Below are 20,675 nucleotides of genomic sequence, written 5' to 3'. Positions count from 1 at the left end.
AATTTAAAAAAATAAACTATTTTTGGTGGGCATGAGCACGCGCAATAAATTCTACCTCACTTGCAAAGAAATGGAATGATGCAATCTCATTCAGATTTACTGTGGGATTTAGGAGCCAAAACTAGACAGTCAATATCCGTGGCGGTAACATGGAAGTTACTGTTGATGATCCACATTACCAATCTAACAATGAAACAGTGGGTTTTTAATCAGTTGTAGACGATATCTTTCATTTCAATTACAAAATTATTATTTCATGTATTTCCAAACAACTATTATAACGTATAGCTGATGCTATTGAAGCAATTCATTTGAAAAATACTTCATAGTTGTGGATATGAATTGTTTCAATATTAATTAATTTAATTTTATATGGAATTATAAAAGCTGTAGATACTCAAACGAACTTAGAGTTAAATATCTGAGAGTTTGTTTGAGTACTCCACAGTTTGGATAATTAATAAAATAAGTTCTCTTGGGGATGTGATTACATGTTTTCCTAATTAAATTTTCAAAATAGATAGAATTTTCAAAACTTTATTGTGGTATTCTAATTCTTGCTGTACTTCTTTACATAAAACATTGAAAATAAAAGTCAAGTTTTATTTCCTTGATAAATATATAGCATTTTTTTTCTACTTTATTATTGCTTTTTAATTTCCCATATTAAAAAATATCAACACTAGAAATTACACTAGTTATCAGAGATATTTCCATATCAGTACCTGCAAATTACGTTTTTTCATGACCTCCTTAGTGAGCATTATATTAATTAAATGTGTATTTATATTGTTGCAAAGGATAGAAAAATTGAATCTGCTGATTTGAATAACTTATTCCTTCTCTCTACAGTAGTGGATAGTGCTCTTTTATGCTGAAAAATTTTTTCTTTTAAATCTTTATTTCTAATAGTAAAAATAGTTTTATCCACCCTGATGGGATTCCCTCTAAACTTTACCATAAAATTATTTAGTCTGTAATTCTATCATTTAAAGTTGAAAAATATCTATATAAAAAAGACTATTTTTATTTCTCAAATGTACCTTTCTATGTAAAAAAAAAAAAGAATTCTCTATTAAAATAGGATAATTGTTTAATCAGGGTTGTCAAGTTTTTGACACATGACGGTTTTTACCGGTTTAAACCATGGTTTTTACCGTCATGTCAAAAACCCATAGTTTTGATAAAACTGTATTTTAATTTGAGTTTAACTGCTTATGATTTAAAATTAATTCATTTTTGGACAATAAAATTAGAAAAAAAGTTGTTAAAAAATATTTAAGAACATATTTTTGCATTTTCCCAACATGATTATATCAAAACATACTATTTGAAGTAAAATATTAGGATATTATACAAAATTTTCAACATTTCCAAGCATCATTTTGTTAGGCATATTACATTACTGAAGAATGTCAAGTCATTCCTGACTAAGAGTTTGTTAGTAGTTGCAAGTTTTGAAAGTTTTGTTTAGCTTATTTCCAATATTTAAGAAATGCCAAATTTTAAAATCTTTTTAGTTCTTGAATTTATTAATAGTTCCAAGTTTTTTAGTTTGTTTGTTTATTTCTAACAATTACGAAGTGCAAAATTTTGAATCCTTTGCAAATCAAGCTATAATGATAAAAGTTAAGTATCACTATTTTCAATAAGTATATTACAATATTTCAGTATGAATGTATATCCTTCTATAAGAATACATGTATATAGTTGCAAAATCAATAGCAATCATTTACAACATTCATTTATAAAGGCAATTAAGTGAAAATAATATATTGTCCGCTATATGCTATAAATTAAAGAAACTAAAGATAAATTAAAGAAAGTAAAAACACGGTTTTTACCACTGTCATGTCAAAAACCAGTTTTTGACGGCAAAAAACCCAACCCTGTGTTTAATGTTATTCTTATATTGTTTCATTTGTATTTTATTCAATATATTTTTTGTAAATTGTAGGATGGCTCTTTAGAAGTACACAATACTGCAATAAACCCAATACCACCTGTTCAATCCATTCCATCTTCAACCGAATCTGGAATCATACCAAAGATTCAGTTTGTATTTTTTTTCGTTTTTTTTATTAGTTGATTATGAATTATATTTTACCATTGAATTTGAAGATCATATTTTTTATATTCTTGTTTAATCTTTTTGGCAATTTCTTATTTATTTACCAATATAGTAGAACTCCAACTTCAGACTTTCCATCGAACTAGCGTTAAAAAACACACAAAACAGGAAAATTTAAAGTTAGGGTAAATGTTTTCTTAAATTGACCTGAGACTGTTGGAAAAATGTGTTATCTTTAATTGTTTTTTATTTTTAGATACAATTTAAACAATATCCCTATCAATATTTACTATTGTCATGTTACTGTTATCAATATTTACTATTATCAATACTTACATGGCGTTTTTCAAAAGTGCTTAAGGGTGCTGATTTTCGTTTTTTAAAAACCCTTAAAGGTGCTTTTTTCATGTGGTGTTTTAAAAAGTGCTTAATTTTTCCTTTTCAAAAATGAGATTTTTTTTTCTTTACCATGTCGAATTTCGGTGTTTATCATGCAAAAGCGTGGTTTTCGCAATTCATTCAACCACAATCTATTTTAGCTTACCGTGTCTATAAAGTACGATAGCATCAATCATTTTATATATTTCTTGAAATACTTTTAGTTTTTTTTAGATTTTCCACCAAATAAACAATACCTGCTGGATTATGGATTTTTTTAATTTTTAAAGTCAAAAAGCCTTAATTAAATGAAATCTCACTTAAGAAAATGGGTAATATTTTAAAAATATATTTTTTTAAAAATATTTCCTCATTTTTTTCAATAAAGAAATTCTAAATTAGTATTATGATGAATTTCTAGATTAGTATTTATGATGAATTTCTAGATTAGTATTAATGTCAATTCGAGATGAATCTTAGTATTTTCTGAAAATAAGGACATTGAATTCCAATTATATTATTCTTATATTGATTGCATAAGCATAGAAATTGAAAATCTTTTGTTCATTTAAATAACTAATAATCTTTAACAAAACTTAAGAGTCTGACTCTATTCTTTTTATTACATTTACTCACTGACTTTTTTTTTTCTACAAAGATTTAAAATTGTAATTTTATTTTGTCTTAATGGCAGGGCTCGAAATTAACGGTGGTCCGTTGGTCTGTGACCACTAAAATCGGAGTCGGACCAGCATAAAATAATAAACAGTGGTCCATTAATACTACATACCATTACATCATACCATTAAGTTAATGGTATGCAATCAAATTAAAGATTTTTTTCTAGCACAAATGTTAAATTATATTTAATGCTAGGGGATTCCTTCTCCTGCTTGTTGTCGTTCTCCAGTTTCTAAAAGGATTATTTATTGATTTTAATAATTTTCATCAGATGAGAAAGATTTGCCGAATTGGTAATTTCGGAAATCACAATTTTCTTCATTAAAATTTTTTGCCAGTTTAATTCAAATAAATAAATATTTTAATAAATATTGAATAATATAATGTAATTATTAATGATATAATATAATTATTAATATAATATATATACTATAGTGAATCTACCACTACAAAAATACAATTCCAATTCTCAAGTATATAAGACATGTTAACTCGATTCTATGTTTGGGTACCTTTTCATAGACGATTTTTGATATTGTTGATAACACTCCTGTCCCCACATTTGTGACCTTTGGACGTGATGTGAACATGCCTACCTTGACAAAAACTCCCACTTTGATATGAACACGTCTATCTTAACTGTTATGACCACTTGACTTGATACAGTAGGGAACCGATTATCCGTAACGATCGGGACCATCGCTATTCCGGATAACTGATTTTTCCGGTTTTCTGAATCACTACAAAAAGCCGTTTTTTTAATTGTTAAAACCAACTAAAAAAAATTATTTGGAAATAATCTTAAAAAGAAGAAAAAACGATGAAGTAATACAGTAATGATTATTTCTAAAATGATGGCATGGTAAACATATTTCAAAAAAGAAAGAAAAATCCTAAAATCTTATGAGGAAAAATATATATATATTTTTTTAAAATGACGGGATAATTTATTGAATTTCGTTCCGGTTTTTTGGTTTTCCGGTTTTCTGATTTCCGGATAATGGGTTCTGTACTGTACTTGTGACTGCGACATTATCCACCTCCTCTCCCTGTTGCTACTCAGTCTCTATCACATACAACATTTACACTCGACTGCTAAAAACAACACAGGAGCGACCACGACTGTGAACTTAATACAGCTCTCATGCAGGGTTGCCACTCCACAGGGAGAATAGGGAAAACCTGGAAAATACTGGGAATTTGAAAATCACCTGAAATAACAGGGAAAATGCAGGATTTTTGATTTTTTTCTTTACAAACTGGGAAAATACAGGGAATTTTGTTTCTTATTTTTGTCTTTTAAAAAAGGGTGACTGCTCAAAGAGTATTCTATGGGATATTTAACCATGATATTTCAGCTATACTAATAAATATAGTTGGTGCAATATAGCTCACACAAGAGCACAGTAATTGTTGTTTCCTCTTAATATATTGTGTATAATATGTACAGGGAATTTTTTTTCTCCAGATTTGAGTGGTAACCCTGTCATGATCAGTACTCAAAAGTATGGTGATCTTAATATAGTTCTCCCGACTTGTCACAAAACAGCAATGAATCAAGTAGTGGTATCCATTCATTGAATTTTATCACAGCTGTAATTCTGGTGGGAGAGTACTGTAGTGTGTCTACCACTACAAAAATACGATTCGAATTCACTAGTACAGGGGTGATTGTGTTCCGAAAAAAATCCGGATTTCCGGATTTTTCCCAAATTGCACTTCGGAAGATTCCGGAAATCTTAGGTCCTGAAGTTTCAAGAAATCATCGATCACATTTATGTATAAAAATTCTTGTATATTTTATTCAAAAATACTAGAACTTGGCCATGGCACGGAATAAATCAAAATGGCAAAAACTTTTTGGGACGGCCTTGGCCTGTCATAGGCTGTAGTGCCCAAGAAGAAGAACTGGAATTTATACTTGGTATCTTTCATTTGTAAATATTTTTTCTGGTAGAATAATAAGTGTGATTAGAGATAAAAATAAACTTATACATAATTATTCTTTTAAGTTATGCTGTATATAATTTATTTAGAATTCAATGTTTTGAAAGTATCAATGATTTAAATTTATAAAGACATTATGCGTCTTTAATGATTTTACTCAAGAAATTTTCCGGATTTTTGAGTTGGACTCACAATCAGCCCTGCTAGTATATAAGACATGTTAACTCGATTCTATGTTGGGGTACCTTTTCATAGATGAAGGTTGATAACTGCTAGAGCCCCAGATATACACTAATAAATATTTTGTTTTGAAAAATTGCTTTTAAAAAGAAAGCAATAAATAATTTGTAACCAGTTATAAATTAGTTTAACACGTGCTTTTTTTCTATTTTAGCAATGTTGTATGTTGCGTTGACTTAGGGTGTTATCTAGATCTTTGCAAAATAGCTTTTAGACTGAGAAATGCCGAGTACAATCCAAGAAGATTCCATGCAGTTATCATGAGGATATTAGATCCAAAAACGGCTGCTCTTATATTTCGAACAGGAAAAATTGTTGTGACTGGAGCTAAAAGGTTAGTTTTCCTCTCTCTCTCTCTCATGTTTTTAATTTGTCACAACCTTTGACACTCCAGTATCTTGAGTCTTCACCAATGGATGGTGGGTCAGAGGTCTATTCATCTTAATCCATTGGATGTTAGCCCTAATCCTTTATATCTCACTACATGACCTTTTGGCATTGCAGTCATTGTTCTACAACTTACAAAATGACGAGAACACGATATTATATACAAGTCAGTTTAATAGCCCAAAAATATGAAAATAAGTGAAAGTAGTTTACTAAAAACTATGGAAAATTAAACCAATTTCGATATTAGATAGTCTTAAATAGTTTTAAATAATTCAGGTTTGCCACTCCAGAGGGAAAACCTGGAAAATACAGGGAATTTAAAAATCATCTAAAATAACAGAAAATGGAGGGAAATTTGAATTTTTGCTTACAAACTGGGGGAAAAAAGGAATTTTTGTATTTTTAAAAATGCAGACCTCTTAAAGTGTAAACTTTCAGCAAATGCAGCAACAAATCATGTAAGGTGGAGTTTTGTAGTGTCACAATTATTGATTAATTTTTTCTTATTTGAAAGATTCCAATTAACTAAATAGTAATCATAAAATTTTCATATGGTGAATTGTGGTATCATTCATTAAATTAATTTTGTAAATTAATGTTCAGCTGCCAATTCACTTTATTGTTTCAAGGTTAGTGAAACCCTACTTTAAATTATATAATTAAAGAAGACTTGTACTCTGTTAAATATTTATATAATGTATTGGTACGAAGGAATATTTTTTTTAATTGATTTTGGTTATATCCTTTAATATAACAGTACTACAAAAATGTACTATATATTGATTTAAAAACTATTTTGAATTGTTTTGTTAAGAAAATGATACTGGTAAATATTAAAACTTTCTGTTAAAAACAAAGTAATTCTGAAATTTAGGAAGGCATATTATGTTATTCTTTTGCAATAAAAGTTACCTTTATTGTTATTAAGTAGATCAATCGTCCTTTTTTAAAGTACTCAGGTACATGTCTACTGTTAAAAAAAAATTTCTGATTTTTTTAAAGTATGGATCATTTTAGAGAATGTTTTGAAAACAAAAGAACTTTTCTTTATTGCTAAATAATTTTTTTTATTACCTTTTTTTGTATTTTTTTATGAACTTTCTTTATATATAGATTTTCAGAAACCTTGTTGGAAATTAAATGTGAAAAATTACAATTATTGAGAGTAACAAGCTAGTATTTCATTGAAAATTGACCAAAAAGGTTTTCAAGCTCTATTCAATTATTATTGTGTAAGAAAAAAGTAATTAAAATCATTAAAAATCAGAGTATTTGTCAAGTTTGACTGGAGAATATTCGCTCTTTAATCGGCAAATTTATTTCAAAGCATGTGTTTAAGCTTCATCTTCATAGGGAGGATTTTAATCCTTTGCTCTTTTCGATTTCAATTGGAAAAAGTTTGAAAACAGTTTTTTTTTCTTTTTTTCTTTCTCACTTCGAAAAGAAGTATGATTCATGTTGAAATGAAAAATTTGAGAACAAAAAATGGGAAAGTTTTGATTTGTTTGTTTTTATATTAAATTTAACATGAAATATTTATATGATTTGTTTTTACAAAGGAAAATATTTTTATGCACTTAATTTAAAATATTCTTTCATATACTGAGCCCCCCCCCCCCAAAAAAAAGGACCACCCTGAATAACATAATCATATCACTACATTGTGGGACTCAATCTCAATTGTTCGAGGAGGCTTTAAATATGCTAATTAATTTGTGCGGACAAGAAAAGTTACGAAATCAGACACAAAAACGTTCTTTCTCTGACTAAACATAATTTTTTCCACGGATTCGAATTTCTGCCCCTCCAAAATATATGGGGATAGTCCTAGTTTGGAAAATGTGGTCCCCATACTTTGGTCAGGATTGCAGCCCCAAGTTATGACTCCTTAATGTTGATTTTACTTGTATTTAGAGAAAGTACATTTTCGTGACTTAAGATGTCGATTGCAGTAATTAATTAGCATAGTTGAGGTCACACCCTCGAGCCATTAAGATTGAGTCTTAGGACCTAAAGATCTGATCATTTGATCAAAAGTTAACCAGGACAGTCTGTCTTCCATCTGCAGAGGATCAAAATTGTGATGGCATGTCTTCGGATCTTTCTCGTGGGTGTTTTTTAGACTATTGTCAATAGCCCATAGTGCAGCTCTAGTGCAACGTAAATAAAATACCTATCTACCAATTGCATAGTTTTATTTTATTATTATTTAGGTAAATGAATTACATGGTTTACTCTGATAGAAGGAAATTGCATTTTTCTTTTTCAATTTTCAGTGAAACTGCTGCTCACTTGGCTGCAAGGAAATATGCAAGGTTGATTCAAAAGCTTGGTTTCGATGTAAGTGAATTTTATTTATTTTTTACATTATTCTCCAGGTTTCTTGGCTGAGGTTGATCTTAATGAAAGAGCTTTAAGGATTGATTTTGTTGATTAAAGCATCCTTTTTTTTATGAGTAATAATTTCTTGCAAGTTAATGCTCTTCTGGTGAATTCGGCAATTTATGCGCAGCATGTAAAATGAAAAATTGAACACATTAATAAATTTTGTCATCTAATTTTTACTTATTAAAATGATTAGGTAAATAATTTAGAAAATTAGAAATGCAAATCAAGCCAAAAAAAAAAAAAAAAAAAAGAATTTTTAAAGATATGTATGTTAGCAAAAACAGCACTTCATCAGGGGACACACTGTCTGCTAACACACTGGAGCCTTTCTGTTATCAGTGGTCATACCAAAAGCTGACTGTGCCCGGAGGGGATAAACTAAATAAGAAATATATAGTGGATAAACTAAATAAGAAAAATATAATAAATTATTAAGTATAATAAATTAAGATATAATAATAAATTATCTTTTTTTGTTTTGTTTAATCATTGGTTTGAAAAAAAAATTTTTTTTTTTAAAGCTAATGGATAAATTTACTTTTTTTACTATTGCTTCAAAAGTTTTACCTTTCCCTGTGTATTAGGAATTTCCGCAAAATTGTCCTCTTTTTTTCTAAAATCCGCAAGTTTCTCAATATGTTTTGATTTGCGCGAAAATTGCTTAAAATGGAATTTTTTTTTTCATTTTTAATTTATTATTTTTATTTAACAGAATTTTTTACTTTTCTGAAGCTTTAAATTGAACATGTAAAATTGATTAGATATTTAGGGGAGTGAATCAATAGCAAAATGACAAGAAAATAGTTCTGAGATAAGAAATAATTTCAATCTTGTCAAGTAAGGTGGTCTTTTTTTTTACACTTAGGGAGAGTAATAGACTGATAGGATTACCTTCGTGAAGTCAGTAAGAGTACAAAAAGATATTGGAAACACGAAAGAAGGAAAATGTTATAAATGAAATCTTTGACAGTAAAATTGTAACACATGCTATTGCACTGGGCAATGAAATTTTCACTGTCTTTCTACATATCCAGACAATTTTTCCTGGGCGGCTTCTTGTGATTTCTTAAATAGGGATCAATTTCTTAGATGAGAGGGAGATAGGCTTTTGTAACTAGTAGTTTGAATGTAGAATGTTTGAGTTTTCACAGCAATTACTTCTTACAAAGCAACGGTCAAGGAATTGCGCGTTGATGAAGGAAAATGAATTGAGTTTTGGAAATCAAAGACCGAACGCTATTCAAAAGTGGCAGTTTGATGTTTGTCGGCCAGTGTGGACTCAGAAAGATGGTTTTCTAAGTATAAAAATGTATTAAATGAAAGACGAAGCATAAATGAGAATAAACTGACAATGTACAATACATTGTACCAAAATTCTGTTCATTTAAATTAAACTATTAATATTGCTTGAAATTAAAAGAAATACTTTTGTTGTGTATTTTTTAACCTTTTTTTATTATTAAAGCAATTTCTGTCATTTGCATTATTTATATAGTAAATTTTTTTATGATTAGAATCTGCGTAATTTTCAAAATTTTCCGTGAATTTCAGGTCTTCCCCGCGACAAACTTGCAGCCTTAACCATAAGATATGGTGTATCAAATGATTGAACTGAAAAGAATTGATCTAGTGTAATTTCTTTCTTTTGCCGCACAAGTTGACTAAATTTTAAATATAACATCCCAATAAAATTTTTTATTGTAGATCCCTCCTCTTCAATTTATGTATAATAATTGTAATCCTTAAAAGCTAAGGCAACTCTCCAGTTGGTTTTAGAAGAGTGCTATTATTCACCAGTTTTTCTAAACAACTTTTTTGAAGATGGAGTCTCTAGAAACCAAATAATTTTTATTTTAAAGACACATAGAGAAATTTTATTATAACTAAATTATTCTGTTACAAATTATTCCCCCCCCCCTTTTTTAAGTAAAAAGGCATAGTTTACGTAAATGCACAATTTTGAAAATGTAAGACAAATGTATCATTATTAAGTACTGAAAAACGGACTAAAATAAAAAATAAAATCACAAAATTAATTTCGTTAAACTTTCTTTCATTCCGAAAATTGGAGGACAATCTCTGAATGGAGAGGTGTCTGAGAAAAGGGTTCACCCAGGGTTGTTATGTAGCTGAGGAAGAACTTTCTTATAAACAAAATTTTAAAGTGACAAAACTAATTGTGTTACATTGTTTACTGACTGTAGTTTGGCAAGTATTTCAATATAGAGCAATTCACCTATTTAAAAAAAGAAGAAAGGAAAAAAAAGAGTCTAAGAAATAGCAATCTGAACTTATCTTTAAAGAGCTTTTAAATGCCATATGAATTCCTTTTTGAAATTGTATATTCTTTATGATACTGAAATAGATTAAACATTGTAATAGATTAAACATTCTAACATTAAAACAAAATTTTGTTTGGAAGATTGCGTTTTAAAACTAATTTGTAGGATTTTCATTACAGTCGTGTTTTTAGTGAATATATATATATATATATATACGATGACTAATTTTTATAGGTGTGTGTGTGTGTTTATATAAACTATTAAATAATTAATAAGTTAATTTATTATGCACCAACTATTAATGTAATTTTGCTGATTCAAATTTATCAACACAAAAATCTTTACAAGAAATTTTAAAATAAAAAATTTAAATAAAAATTCAAGTAATTTATCCTTTATTCATTGACAATCATTTTGTTTTAAAAAATCATTTGATTTTTATCTGACTTAAATCAAACTGATTTAAATTAAATAACCTTGCAGGAAAAAAAAAACCCTGCAACTTCTGATTTGTTAGCATTCAAGAATGAAAACAAAATTTTAAGAAATTTTTTTAAGGCTCCAAATCTATTTATTACTTTTTTAAAGCACATGCAATATCTTAAGATTGCAAATATATATTTTTAAAATTATATCATTACTTAAAAAGCACTCTTGGTATTCCATTATAGAAAATTTGTCTGCTTTGTTTAAGTTTTTTTTTTGCATGAATTTTTCAAGATGGTATATTAATTGAAATACTATCTTAGGTACGTTTTAAAGACTACAAAATCCAGAATTTGGTTGCAACATGTGATGTCAAATTTCCAATCAAAATTGAAGATATGTTTACATGCTATTACCAGTTTTCCAGGTATTTTTCTTTTTAGTTTTTCTTCATTGGCATATACAGGGGGCTTATTCGAATTTTAAAACTAAATGCTTTTATCTACCTCCAAAATTTATTTAAGAAAATTTTTTTCTAATTCAGTACACATTCAAACATGTGTATGAAAGTTGGTTCTGCTATCCATTATTCTTTATCAGCACACTGAACTAAAATTACTCAGGAAAATTTCAAGGCTTTTTTTCCTAACCTTTAATGCACAGAATCAGGGTTTGCCAAAACCCAGGTTTTTAAGATAAAACCTAGCTTATGAGGGTTTTTTTTTTCTCCATGTTTTTTCATGAAAAGACCCAATTTCGTCTGGAGATGATTGGGATTTTTCAAATATATTCTACATGTATACTTATATATACTAAATATAAGAATAATAGTATATACTGAATAGTATATACTGAAAAAATATATAATTTGATTATTAGGGATAAATAAAAGAGATGGCAATGAGAATAACATTTTTCGTATTTTTCTAAATGTATAATAAATTGCATAATGATGAAGTTACTGAAATGATTCTTTGTAAATGTAAAACAAATGCAAATTCGCGTTGTGATTAACTTTATAAATAAACACATTATTTGCTTTAAAGTTTGTGAATAGTTTCTAGAAGCTTTGTTCATGAAATTGAAAGCACATATTATGTTCATTTGTATTTTTCATTTTATAATTTCTTTATATGTCTTACAATGTACAAAAAAATTATTAACTTTTTGTTTTTGAAATGAATGAAAAATAATAAATTTGTTTTCTAAGCATTCCAAATATACAATTTAAGATTTTAATGAACATGTAGAATCGCTCATTAAATTTAATTAATAATTTTTCGCAAATGGACTTATCATAAACAACCAATATCTGCAATATGCATTCCCATTCAATTGATAAATAATTGCATTATATGTTCGCTGTATAATTTTATCTTTCTTTTGTAATTAATATTTTTACTTTTTCTTTTCGTAAGTCTGAGCTGTAGATGTAAATTACCTTGATTTTTATAACTTGAAGTAAATACGCATAAATACCTGGGTACTTATGAATTTTATTGTAACTTCAATGATCATGTTTTTCTTTTGAGTTTTATAAAATTATGCATATTTAAGACACAATTAAAATTTGCTAATATTGTCAATAGTTAATTAGTTATTTACTGAGAAGAAAACTTCCTTCAATTGAACAGTTAAATTATTGGAATCATTGCATTTTAATTTTTATTTGAAAATGGCTATGATTTAATCATCCTGAAGTTCACATTTTGATACATTATCCCCAATATAAGTGACCAACTTCTAAACTAGGAAAGTTTTGCTATTTAGTTGTGATGAACAAAAATACTTAATGTATTAATTTAAATTGGCTGTAAATTTTTGTGTTCTTTATAAATATTAGCAATTGATTCAAATATAGAGCTTAATAAGATTTTCAAAGGGATACAAAATCTATGAAAATGCTAGTTTGCATGTTTAGTTTCTTACGTGGAGGTTGTTACTCTTCTTCTCTTATAAAAAACTGTTATGTTGGAGGAAAAACTACTATTTTTTTCTACTTTTAAAATTAAATGTTTCACTTATTGAATAACTCTAAGCAAAGATTTACTTACATTTATTACATAAAATATGCTAAAGAAATAAAATATATAAAGTTTTACTGTTACCTAATGTTTTAAAGAACTGAAATTTAATTATACTTACAGGAAGGGAAAAAAAGTATTTATTTAATTTTTTTTTTGTTATTTAAATACATAGAATTGATTTGAAAAAAATGTTTTTAATAAATTAAATGCTGTACATGTAAGTCTGACTAGGATATAGCAAATGAGATTGATAACAAAAGCACACAAATATATAATAATTTATCTCAACCAAATTTTATTTGCAAATATCTTTTATTCCTAACTGATATATCTTTAAAATAATACTTGATAGATTAAAAATTCATAAAGTTTATCTTCCTTACCTAATTATAATTAAACATTAAAGAAAAACTTGTCTTTAAAAACTCATGAAATTTCTCATTTTATCCATTACAAGGTGTATTTTTATTACAAATCACAAGATAGTTTAATTAAAATAAATATTTCATTAAAATTTATAGTTGTTCAATTAAAAACTTGGAACAATATGAGAAGGAAACAATATTAGTAATCAATAATTGCATTTTTTCATTATTTGTTTTAGTGAAATTTTAAAATTTCACTAAAATTTCATTGACTTAAAAAAAAAAAAAACATTTTTATTGTTTCTAATAAGATGCAGAAAAAAAGGTATGTTAAAGCAAAATATCAAATGATTTTAAACTTACATTTAAAAAAAAAATTTCATTTTAAATACAATAGTTTCGTTTTTTTTTTTTTTTTTTAAATTAGATGTGAAATTTTTAGTTAGTTTTTTCACTTAAATTAAATTTGTAGAATAAACAAATTTAAGATATTTTAAAATCATTCCCATGCTCTTATTATATTATTTCCAGAATGATAAAGAGACAAATGATGGTTATATGCTTTAAAGGAAACAATAAGTTCAAAAAAACCTGATTTTCCTGATTTTGCATATTTACCCTGAGGGTAAATCTATTTATAAATACCCTACTCACTGCATATTTATCTGACCCACATCTATAGTTTCAGCATGCCTTGTGTATCAGTTTTAGATGGCCCTTTTTCAGAAAAAATAGGCAGTACTCGTCTACCAAAGTTTTTGGTAATGAATCTGGCCAATAAAAAGGCAGGGAGAGAAAGTAGAAGAAGAAGGATTTTTTTTTTTTTTTTTTTCTTTTAAAGGAATGAAGTGAGATGATTATGAGAGATAAGGCTCAAAATTTTTATTCCCTTTCTTATAACTTTTTTTTCTTCTCCTGAATAAGCAGTGCAGCTCTAAATTATTACAAATGTAAATTTTAGTGATCACTTTAATTCATCTAAATTAATATTTTCTTTGCTTAACTTGATATTATTGTTATATTGCCACATAGTCAAATTCATGCAACAATAATGTGTTAAAGTAAAAAAATAAATTAATATTAAAATTATATAAAATAAATTAACTTCTTGATAACTATTCTAAAACATAGTTTTAGTCAATTTAATATTGCTACCCTGCTTTTGAAAATTCACAAACCATTTCTTAGTCATTATGTTCCACTAAACATTACTGCACCAATTATATCACTGCACTGAACACACTCAACAAATTTAATAATTCAATAATTCTCCTGAACTGAAGATTACCAACAGAATTTTCTGTTCAAAACAAAAACATATGTCTGGTGAAATATTTTTTTTTTTTTTTTTTTGTAAAAATTGTTTTCAAAAAGTAGTAGGTTGAAAAATTTTGTTTTATTTTAAGAAATTTAAGTTTTATTTTAAGTATTGCAATGCCGGAGTACATTTCTGGTAAATCGAAAAAAAAAAAGCTCAAAATAGTTTTTATTTAGATGTGTTTGATATATTTAAAAAAATTAAGTTTAATTGTTTTAACCTAAACATTTGTTATTCAATAAATTGTTTCTATAGAAAATGGCAATAAACTGTTAAAAATAAAGCTTATTTTAGGGGGGGGGGGATTTTTACTCTTTTTAAAAATGTATTGCACCCTTATTGTTTGCTGATAAGATAGTGTTCCTAATAATATGATGAACTATATAAATATACAGATTTTTCATTAAATACATATAAGGACTCTTGTTAAAAAGATTTTATTGATATTTAAGGTATGAACCAGAACTTTTCCCTGGACTAATCTATAGAATGGTACAGCCTAGGGTGGTATTACTTGTGTTTGTATCTGGAAAAATTGTGATAACAGGTGAGTTATTGCTATTTTATTTGATGCCAGTTTTATTTATACAAGTATTTCAGCACTGCTATGTGATGTTTTTTTTTTAACTCTACTACTCTACCTTCTAAAACTTATTCTTTAAGAAAACATGGTGCATAGCGTTTTTAGGAAGTACTTATTTTCAATTTTGCATTTATTAAAAGCCCTTAAAGGTGCTTTTTTCTTTGGGTGTTTTTAAAAAGTGCTTAATTTTCCTTTTTCGAAAATGAGAATTTTTTCTTTACCATGTCGATTTCCGCCAGGTATGACTTAAAAGCGTGCTTTTCACATTATTCAACATTTTCACAATTCATTCAATCACAATCTATTTCGGTGTACCGTTGGTCCATAGCGTATGAAAGCCCCAATCATTTTACATGTTTTATTAAATACTTGCGAGTTTGTATATGCATCTACTGAGCTGGTAGATTATTGCACTCTCATGTGCAACTCTGCTGCATTTTGCAAGTTATTCTCAATTTCAGGTTTTATATTCTACCCTCAGATATCAAACCGAAAAATCTCTTCACTTTATAATGGTCAATATAATCAAGAAAAGAGTTCTTTGTCAGAAACTAGTTATTTTATCCTGATTATGTATAGTCTGAAAATTATTTTGCATTTTGTAAAAGTATATAAGTGCTTAGAAATATTTTTTGAGTGCTTAAAAAGCATTTAAAAGGTGCTTATTTTTTGTTGAAAGATTTAGCTACGCACCCTGGAAAAGAACAATAAATTGCAATTACTTTACAAGATTAGATCTTTAATTTAATAATTACTTGAAGTCATTTATTTGATAAGGAGAAAAAATTATTGTGAAACTTAGATCATGGGGTAGGTTGGACCATCAAAATAAGTCAGAAATTTATTATAAGTATTACAGTCGAACTCGTTTATAACGAGCTCGGATTTAACGAGAACTCGGATTTACCGAGAGAAACGAGAATATTTGGTTGGATCAATGTTAAGTCTATGGAACAGAAGTCGCTTTTAACGAGCAAGACCCGGTTTTAGCGAGCAATATTTTTCTGTCTTGCAATCTTTTTTTCAAAATGATAAGAAATACGCGCGAAATAAAAAAAAACCGCGAACTAAAACTTCAAAGTAAACTAACAAACTACTATTTTAAATATGTAGATTAATGAAAAAAATAAATGTTTGGGTAGGAATCTTTTCCTTTATTTTTCTTTCCGTATATTGCTTCTTTCCTTTAAGACTGTAGCGCAACTGGAAATTTTTTGCTGGTTGGGGTGGGGATAGTTTGCATTAAATTAAGAAGAGTATTTAATTAAATTATTTAAAGTAAGTAAGTATCAATTAAATTTTATGTAAACTCAATAATTTGACCTCCCAACCCCCCCCCCTGTTCTGGTTGCACGCCTGCCTTAAGGACCCGTTTATTACGAGCACTCGGATTTAACGACTAAATGTTACGGTCCCTTTGTGCTCGTTATAAACGAGTTCGACTGTATTCTAAAGTTATACAGTTCAAAATTTCTCTTACAGATATAACTCTTCATAAAAATTATTTATATTTTTTAGCAGTAAAAAACTCTTTCAAAAATATTTTTTAAAAACTCAAGTTATACAAGTTTGAAAAAAGGAATAACATAATTAAAACCAACAAATATTTCATTAAAATTACTTAGAGTATTTAAAAAAAAATTTGTTTACAAATATGCGTTTTATTAATTTTATTTTCAAAAAATACACTAAACTAGTTTTATTTAAATTAAATGAAGTTTGGTAGAAATATTGTTTTTCACCTTTTGTTAGATTAGAACAAAATTTAGAAATTATTTCTGGATTAAAGAAGACATTCTAAATAGAATATTTTGACAAGAAATTATTATTTGACAAGAAATTTGCTGTGTATTTTAATTTTTTAAAAAACAAACATTAAATTCTTTTTAAAGAAATATGACTAAAAATGAAATTTTTACAGGCATAAGATTTTGAGTTAGTGTCTGTGTTTTTAAATGTCTTAAGGTCAACTAACTTTGCTTACAATGGTGACAAAAATATTTTTTATCCAATAAATATTATAAATAATAATGCATGAACATGATATAATTCTTATTTTTCATGAGTCCTATTCAAGAAGTGTCATGAATTTCATTGCACAACTATTGTTCAATGACTTTTCATTGCTTTAATTTTTGATAAATTATTTTTAGCAGATATGTCATATTTTATTAAGCAAAATCAATTTGTATGAGTATCAAAAAAAAAATTATTATTAAAATTTAATAAATTATTGTGTACAGTAAGAATAATCTTTTATATTTTTACATTTACAGACATACATATTTATTAATATTTTAATCTTTAAAAATATAGTTTTAATATTAGATGTTAAAAAACAGAATATAGTTACTGTATTGAATAACATTTATCCTTCAATATTGTTTCTGAATAGATCTTTTTTACGTGTCCTATGGGGGGAATCAAGATATTCTGTCTTTGGAAAATGTCGGTACACTCTGCAAGCCTTTTTTTTTTTATTCATTAAAAATTTACCAAGTGGGCATTTAGAAAACAATCACAAATAAACTCATGTGATTTATTATTTTTAGGAGCAAAGAGTACGTCTGAGTTAAAAGAAGCATTTGAAAACCTTTATCCAGTTCTTAAGATGTACAGAAAGTTATAAATTGTTACTTTAATGTTATGTAAATAGAAAAAAAAGACTGTACATAGTGAACAGGTTATCTATTTTTGTAAAAAGCAATAAAGTTATTAAAATAATTTTGTTTATTGAATTTCACAAGTTAATTACTGATTGTGTTAAAACTGACTGATTTTAAACTGCAGGTTATCTACATACCTGGAAAGTCATACATTTCGGTATTGAACAAAATTTGTCATGAAGTGTCCTGATTTTAACTATTTTAAAAAAAAAAAAAAAATCATGGAAAGTCATAGAGTTAGGTCGCCAAAAAATTTAATTTTTAAAATGGAATTTACCACTACCCATAATTTCATTGTGTTCCGAATGTCTGAATTTATAACAAAATACCCACTCACAGTCATATTTTATTAAAATATAAAATGTTTTATCACGTTTTTTAAAAATTATGGTGTTCTTTAAAAAAACGAAGGAAGAAACATCATTTCTAGAGCGAACTATCTTTTAAACTTCTGCGATTTCAGAATTTTTGTTATTATTTATTTATTTTATTTTATAAACTTCAAAGTCTAGCTGAAGCAAGTCAGTCATTGGTGGATTTTTTTTAATTCCGAAATGAGAACAGAAAAATCATGAATATTTCTTTCTTTCAGCTGAACAAGAAAAGTATCTTTAGAATATAATTCTGCAGAAATTTTTTTTTTTTTTGCTCTTGTATTTTTTTCCAGCTTTTTTATTGCATCAACTTTTTCTTTACTCCGTTTTTTTTAAATTTAAAATCTATAAATATGAAGATGCAGTGTATAACAGTTTTGGTTATACCTATCATTTCAATTGATGTTATTATAATGCTTTTTTTAAAAATTTATTGTTGCGTTATTGTCGGGGAAAATAGTGACTTGAAAAATTCTTGGAATTAGTAATGGATTTGAGTATCCAAAATGTCGCCGATACCCTGAAACTGACGATTTTAAAATTGTATGAAATTCTTTATTGTAATCTAACACTTCACTTTTTTGTCTCTTTAACTGAAAGTAATGATTTTAAGAACAAGACGATAGCAGTTTCACAAGAATTTTATTCATGAGAAGAACATTGATTTAAAAAATAAAATAAATAAATTGAAAATCTCTCGTGGTTGTTGCGATTCTAAAAGTGTTGCACAATATGAGAGTATTTTTGCACATAATCAACAGTATAATAGCTTCCAATAAAAATTCAAATGGAACTCTAAATATGTTTTAAGGGGGAAAAACTTATAAATCTTTTCTTCAAGATGGAAGTTTTATAAGTTAATGTCAAGCAGAATCAAAACTACTTTTGACTTACTTGTACAGAAGTTGCAATAGTTTGTTGCATTTCAATGTCTTTAATTGGGGTGGGGGAAATCAATACGTTTTTATATGTCATTAGAATAATAAAAGTATACCAAACAAGTTTTAGAAGTATTGTACATTTGGAATATAATCAAGTTCAAATTTAACATAAATAATTTTTAAAATAAAAATACTGTAATACCAATCGCACCTTTAAAAAATATGCCAAGTACATGGTATAGTATTACACGAACAAAACATTTCATTAACAAGCCAGGTAAAAAGGACACTATAAAATATTTGTAAAAATCAACACACAGTCTTGAGACAACAAAAATAAATACATATTTTTATCATAAACATTCATTCATTTTTACATTCCATGTTCACAAACATTTAAATGATAGAGTGACTATTTAGCTAGACGTTATAAAAGTCAGTGCCCACTTTGTTAAAGTGTTTTGTACACACATGAACAAAACACCATAAGTAAAGAAGAAAACGTAAGCGCGTATTTAAAGCTAGTCTTTGATTAGAGAGGATCTAATTTCATGGCATAAAAATTTTGATTTCCAAAGGAATTGAGCTTTTTTATGCTGTTCTGTTTCATTTTTACAAACAATTTAATTTTTTTTTTCCAGTATGTGATTAAAGACTGAAATGCATGCATGTTATTTACAATTATAACTTCTTAATAATTGTACTAAATAATTTGTAAATTTAATTGAACTTGTTTACTAAATTAAGAAAAAATAATTATATGTTGTAAAAAATTATTTTATAGCAAAATAAGTGATTTCGGAGAATAAGCTTAATAAACAGCCTCTTAAAAAAATTTCTTCTACTCCAAAAAATGAATTCATATCAATCTTCGGAAAAATTATTATCTGTAGATTGCCTGACGATTTGCTGCCGATGTTGCGTTAAAAAAAAATTCAAATTAGGACTTTTTTTTGTTACTTTTTAAAAAAGGAATAAAAGCAAAGAAATCGTAAATTTTTTATATGTAATTTTATTTTATTAAAAATGAACATTACCTAAACACATTGGTAATATTCTATGTTTTTGGGATTGCTATCTATGTTTTAGAATTACAGTACTAATAGTCAAATAGTTAAAATACAACATACTTAATTTATTTTAACAGAAACGAAAATTAATGTTTTGGGATATAAATAACAATGCATAATTTACCGTCAACAACAAGTCTAAAACCACGGTGACTCCGGGAATAGCGCGTATGCCTCTCCAATGAGGTGACCCGAGTTCGAACCTCAGCGGGGACGATTTCTGCTCCCGACTCGCACTGACCACAGTATTGTTTTGTTCAAAATGTTTTATGTGGATCTAGGGGTTAAACCCTCTTGCCGTGAGAGGTTTTCTTGGTTTTCCCTTTCATGTAACACAAATGCGGGTTAGTTCTATTCATAAAGTCCTTCACAAAGGATAGTTTGTCCGAATGCTTACTCTTGTCTTCTGGGTTAAGTTCAAAACTACAAGGCAACGAAATTGAACATTCATAGTCATTAACTCAGAATTGAGTCGACTGTTAAACGTTGATTATAAAATTAAAATAAAACAACTGGTTTAATCGCGGGAGCTCATCTCGTGATAATAGCTGGCAGTTTGCTGTTGACTGTATTATAGCAACATCGAGT

The 20,675-nt window shown here is 27.3% G+C and overlaps 1 protein-coding gene across 1 annotated transcript; it reads left to right on the top strand.

Moving 5' to 3' along the window:
• The first annotated feature begins 57 nt into the window (after positions 1 to 57).
• On the top strand, positions 58 to 17,820 carry LOC107448513 (uncharacterized). The gene is made up of 7 exons (XM_016063745.4): positions 58 to 197; positions 1,958 to 2,055; positions 5,472 to 5,651; positions 7,984 to 8,047; positions 11,127 to 11,230; positions 14,966 to 15,060; positions 17,649 to 17,820. Exons 1-7 carry the CDS (start codon positions 150 to 152, stop codon positions 17,723 to 17,725), a joined length of 666 nt encoding a protein of 221 aa, XP_015919231.1. The 5' UTR covers positions 58 to 149; the 3' UTR covers positions 17,726 to 17,820.
• Positions 17,821 to 20,675: the final 2,855 nt, after the last annotated feature.

The sequence above is a fragment of the Parasteatoda tepidariorum genome, chromosome 6, assembly GCF_982258835.1.
Source record: "Parasteatoda tepidariorum strain Cologne lab strain chromosome 6, Ptep-v5.0, whole genome shotgun sequence".
NCBI lineage: Eukaryota > Metazoa > Arthropoda > Arachnida > Araneae > Theridiidae > Parasteatoda > Parasteatoda tepidariorum.
Note: the sequence above shows the minus strand (reverse complement) of the source record. Positions and strands in the feature narration are given on the sequence as shown.